Here is a 6,024-nt window from a genome sequence, read left to right on the forward strand (position 1 = left end):
AGGTTGGCAACTACTGCTCTACATGCATACAGCATAAGGCTTTTAACATGAGACAGATTAAGACATTGATTGGGACCATAGAACAGCAACAGCTGAGCTGCAGCCAGCTGCTCCCTCGCTCGCTCAGGTCACTGAGCACTCATAGATTTGTCTGTGAATGCCCTTGTCACCTTCAAGGATGTTGGGGTCAACTGGCCATGATCTATGACATCGACACCAGCCAGGCAACATGCCTCGGGTGGAGTGAGACCGTTGGACAGTCATAAGACAAATGCAGCCTCCTCCTCTAATTAGATTTCTCATGGGTTGCAAGATGAGATGTAATCAGCTGTGGCGCTCAGCCCAAGTCCACACAGACATGATGTTTCCTTGGAGATTCGAAAAGAGGACACCTCTGTCTATTCAGTGTTTAATTCAGGAACTTAAAAAAAGTTTTCCTGGTAAAAACTCCCTTCTGAGAGGTTTGTATATGTTTGCTATGGTGGGAAGGAGAATGAATGGGCAGACTACTGGTCTTCCTCTCCGCTACTGTGTGTTTTGGATGGCAGTACTGTGAGTGGTAATGGTGCTCAGGGACCACTCATGAGGGAGACAGGCGTGCATCTTTGTGGGTTGAATGAGAGGAGGGAGCCAACTCTCTTTGGGTTGTTTAAGATCTTATGGGAGAAGAGAAATGTGTTGTTTCCAGACAGTCAGAGGGAAAGTGATGATGCAGCATGGATGAGAGGGGGAGATGAATGGGATGTGTTACATAACCTGACCAGTTTTCCAAGATTTCAGACTTTGAGGCTGAACTTTCAACAGTGAGCTTCCCATACCTTTTACTACTGGATCAAAGCGTGTCTTTAAACCTACAACTTGCCAGGATTCAAGTTTCAGATGTATAAACATTTGCAGCATTTTAAATTGAAATGAAAGCGCCTCACACTCCGCTGTGGAACTGTAATAAGATGAAATAATAAGTCTACACTCAATGAATTCAAATCATCATAAAAGAGACTGCTTTAACGTAAACAATCCACCAATCAGTGGCTGTGGAATCTTAAAGAAAAACATCTGGTTTCCATTTTTTTTATGATATTGTAGTAGCCTGTCAAATCAAATTCAAATCGAAGTTAACTATTAACGCAGCTGCATTCATGGCTATTACAACAGTCTTGTTCAAAGGAATCACAGAAAAAGACTCACAGAAACATGATGTAACTTGGCAGAGAAAGCGCGTGTGGGCACATGGACCGAGCGGTGCCGTGTGTGAAGCAACAATGCAGCCGACAAGGGGGAGTTTCTTCTTGCAATGCGCATGCAATCCCTTCAAAAATTCCCGGTGACTTCAGATCCAAGGAGGTGGTGATATTCATAGGAGCACGATTCAAACTCTCTCACTTGGAGTAGGAGACCAGCTCCAGCAGCCCTGGAGCCAGCGCGCTGCTCTCTTTACTCCTCTTTTCTTGTTTAACATAAACTAAAACAGATGGATTAATGTTTGCTTAAAATAACACCTTGTTTTTTTGTGTCAGCGCTGGAAGGAGAAAACGCATAGAGTTTCTCACTTTGGACTGAAGTTAGGTGCTGATTTGACAACCTGAAGACATTCTGCGTAATAAGTCTTACCTGGGCATTATGAAGAGGTATCCAGGCTTTTTTCATTCTTGGGAGAGGATGCCTTCTTGCTGAACTCGTGTCCTAATCGCAGATTTTTTTTTGATTTTTTTGATTTGCTCATATTTTAGTGGCTCTCGACCGCGTGTAACGCGATCTGCCCTTTTACGCGGTAGTTTCAAAACTTTGCATGCCCAAAATGGACCGTGCAGGATTTGCTCTTTTAATGGTTTTGACTGTTGCACTGGTGCGAATTGGTGACAGCCAAAAGGACACAACAGGTGGGAGGAAAGAGGGTGCAGGGGCAGCCCGGGTGGACTGGGACCAGCAGCAGCAGCAGCAGTCCCGGGTGAGGAGTCAAGGTCAGTCGCCACGGGGACCAGAGGACGGCGCATCCTCCAGACGCTCCGGTGAAACTTCTCCTGCGTCCAGCCACTCAAGGACTCCGGTCCGCCTGCCCAGGGGCACATCATCCCAAGGGCACATATCCATAGCAGGACCGGTTCATGCTGCAGGCGCCTCCAGGGAAGACCTCATCTCTGCGCCGCGGGATGGTGCGTTGCGCACCGCCAGGCACCCGTCAGGCCAGCAGCACAGAACCAAAGTGAACCGCAGGCAGAGCAGCAAGCCCAGCTCTGCCAGCACAAGGAGACTTGTTGGGTAAGAATGAAAGACACGTGCTCTACAGTCTACTATAAAATGTTTTACTTTGCTTTCTCAGGCTGTTCAAGCCGTTCAGATTCACGCTATGAGCAGTACTTTTCAAGGAATTTGTGTGACCTATTTTACTGTACTTAAGTCCATGTGGTTTACTGTAAAGTGGTGGTGGCCCACTTAAGCAGAACCTCTCTTCCTGTAAGGAAAACCAAGAGATGATGTAACATAATAACCCACAGAAAATGGCTACAAAGCTTTGCACCATATCAATACTTGGATATAGTGCATGGAACTGTCCTCCAGGAGGTGAAAGAGCTGTACTCCAACTAATTCTGAATTCCTGTAATATGTGTTTTGTCATTAGGGTCATGGCAGGACATGGAATAATAGCCGAGGTTAAACACTGTGCTGATTACTGGGCTGATAGTGGAAGGTTATATAATGAACAGCAAATGTATATGAATGTGAACTGTTTTGAGACTAATGCAACACAGCATTATCACCATTTCCTCCCATTACTATACATTACAGTATATTTAAAATATATTTAGGACTACTTGAATGTGTGTTACCCTGTTTTGTGCTGTTGCCTGGGGCCATATATTGTAGTGCCTCAACCGGAGCCTTGGCGGGTTTGGCAACATTTGCAATTTTGCTTAGTGATCAGAAACACCTGTTTCTCTGATGGTCCTCTCTCAGTGTTGCAAATCCAAGTTTTTTTGTCTCTGTTGAACTCCAAACAGGACGATGGGTTGTTTACATATTAAAGCCCCTTTCTTTTTGTTAAATGAACCCTCGTGCATCCATTCCTGTTTGTTCCATAGGGACAAAGCATGATACACACAGGAGGGGGGAGTGTTTACATAATAATCAGAGGGGGATTTGAATGGTTCACCTTGGGTTGCAGACACTGAAATATAAAAGAAAATATCTCTTTTGTGTGTCATGACAGAGCCTATTGCCTTTGGGAAATGGATTATTTGAGTGGCCAATTTATGGCAAACGCTTCACAGGCAATAGGAGGATTCAGCCAATTGGTTCACCATCTGTAGGCATACATATAATGTGTACACACCTGCCTTAAACAATGATAAAAACCAAGAGGAAAAGGACTAATTGATTATACAAAAGTTCATGCCCAGCATCTACCCCCATGCCCACCTGCTAGCTATTGATACTTTCTCCTGTTGACATGGCTTTGTGGTGCAGGACCCTGAAAACTAACTCTCACCATTTAACAATAAGATAAATGATGGACAGAGTTGTTTTCCAGTACTCTATCTGCACGTTACCGACTCTGTCCTACGAATAAATGTGTTATTGTTCACCATTAACATGCCCTGATCCATCACACTTTAAAAACACATTTCTCAACATATCCGTCAGCCGGGCAGTCGCACTTATGCATGGTTGAACTGCTGTCTATTTAAAGCAGTGCTTAAAGAAAATAGCTGCCTGTAGCATTAGATCCAACATGCTTTATTGCGGCGCAGTGTGAATGCCTTGCTTGACACTGCCAAAAAAACATATTCCAGTGTTGAATGAATGGGGTTCTTTGAGTTTTAAAGAAGCATAAAGGTGGTGTTACGTAACTCTGTGGGAACATTAATGTGCACAGTGATTTTAACACTTTGATTCATTAGCTTGAGATGAATCATCCCCTGCTTGTTGGAGAAAGTGTTTTCATGACACATTTCCTCTTGGAGTTCCCACTGAGCTTACTCTTTTACTGTACCCCGCGGCAATGGCAGTGCTGGGTTCACTTAAGTCTCCTTTACATTCTTGTTGACTCAGTATGACTCCCCTTCTGTATTCACTGCACCTGTCAGACGTTTGACTGATCCAGATAGCTCAGTGGTGAAATAATACTCTGCCTCATGTTTGGGGTTTTAAATAAAAATATAACTAGGTGTGAACATGGTGTTATCTATATTTTAACCTGGGGCATAATCCTAATTATGTTGTATAAAGTTCTCCATTACATACATATATCCCATGATGGAATTTGAATGTGATGACTGATGTCTTTGGCACGGGCCTGGCCTGATGTGTTTGATTTATGACAAAGCTAAGCCTGCCAGAGGGCCCAAACAACTGCATGCTATCCCTGTGACGCCTCAGTAACACTTGCAGTACCTAATGAGAGCAATCCGAGTGAGGTCAATGAGTCAATTCCCGTTATCTTCTCAAATAACCAAGAGTCATACATCCACTTACTGTAACATTTTGTGAAAAGATGATGGGGCACAGATCCATGCCAGCATGTTGACTGTTAGCCTGAAGTTGCTCTTGCGGTCTGGTGCCTTTTCATCTATCTCACTGCAAAAAACTGGCCTGCGCTGCAAGTGTGGATTAAAGAGTGCAAAGAAACCAGTTATAACTGTTTAAAACCTGTCATCTTTCATTTGCTCAGTGATTTATAGAAAGATGCAGGGTGCTTTTCATGTCCCATGTGTCTCGCGTAATCCTCTCAAGGCTCAGATAACTGTATTTGTTTTCACTCTCACATAACAAAAAGAGGGACTTGTGGGTCCACATTCAGTTCGAGTTTCAAGACTTGCCCTGAAATTTTTATCAAATAAAATGCAATTATAGCGTAATCTCTAAGGTGTTCATATCAATAGGAAAGCCACATCAGAATGATCTGAAACTTAAGCAGCGTTCGCAATCAGATAATTTTGTCATGCAAAGGGCTGTCCACCTTCACTGTTATTGCTCTGTGGATTATGAAGAGGCCCTTTATATTAATGTATGTTTTAAACAGTACTGTCAGTGTCTCATTTCACCCTGGTGTCTCTACATGTCTTCCTTTGTTCAGGCCTAATGTCTGTGGAGGTCAGCAGTGCTGCTCAGGCTGGGCTTTGGCACCAGGAACCAATCGCTGCATAAAACGTGAGTAAAAAACACAATTGTCCTATATACACCTTAAATATATGTAACGCTTTCATTCAGCTACTAAAATCAATAATTTTATTCTTTGCAAGCTAAAGCCATACATGTTTGTGAAGCCTTGAAGCACAAGCACACTGACATGCGTTATGTATATTGGAGCTAGTAAACTTCGCAGACAGAGAGTCTTTACAATCTTATGCACACAGACTGAAAAATAACACAGTAAATGGCTACTAATGACTATCCTGTCAAATGGAATTGCCCAATGAAAGTTTTCCTAGGGTGTTATTGCCCCCATGGTCATGTTCATCATGTGGTGTGTGCCTTTTCTTTTCATGCAAGATCTTCGCATGGAAATTACCACCACTTAGCACTTGGCTCTCTTTTTGACACAAGCCCTTAATTATGGGTGGAACTGTTTCTCCTTTTATTTGACCACAGCCGTAATGGATATCCTAACTGCCAGATAATTAAAAGAGAAGTAGAAGACACCGGCTGTGAATGAATAAACGGCCACTTCTTTAAACTCAATATTGACCAAAAAAATGGTTACAACATTGATGTTCTTGTCTTTAACTTGTATGCAGACTGTGCAAAACTGGGCTGCTATGTCCGAGTCTAATCCTTATCCTGTTCTTGATAAGGGGCCCAGTTCTATACAGAAATGGTCACCAGATTTATTCTTTGCATGTCTTGCTTCAATTTCATGTTTATAACCTCCATTGTTTGCTGCAGACTCAAATAACAGGTTGCAATAGGAGCTTTTTTAGAGAGTTATCTTTAAATTTTACGAGTGAAGTAAAACCCACACGGCAGCTGGCATTTATCCACTAACACACTTGTCTTTTTCTTTTTCTTTCTATCTATCTATCTATC

At 42.8% G+C, this 6,024-nt stretch overlaps 1 protein-coding gene across 1 annotated transcript in view; it reads left to right on the top strand.

The window, feature by feature from the left end:
• The first annotated feature begins 1,333 nt into the window (after positions 1 to 1,333).
• The window catches only part of LOC118337023 (latent-transforming growth factor beta-binding protein 2-like), an 80,820-nt gene continuing 76,129 nt past the window's right edge, over positions 1,334 to 6,024 (top strand). The window contains exons 1-2 of the mRNA XM_035673831.1: positions 1,334 to 2,259; positions 5,075 to 5,148. Of these exons, the coding sequence (XP_035529724.1) occupies positions 1,790 to 2,259; positions 5,075 to 5,148 (544 nt within the window). The 5' untranslated portion in view covers positions 1,334 to 1,789. The remainder of the gene's footprint in view (positions 2,260 to 5,074; positions 5,149 to 6,024) is intronic.

The sequence above is a fragment of the Morone saxatilis genome, unplaced genomic scaffold (genome assembly GCF_004916995.1).
Source record: "Morone saxatilis isolate NCDOM2014 unplaced genomic scaffold, NCSU_SB_2.0 Contig3, whole genome shotgun sequence".
NCBI classification, from domain to species: Eukaryota; Metazoa; Chordata; class Actinopteri; family Moronidae; genus Morone; species Morone saxatilis.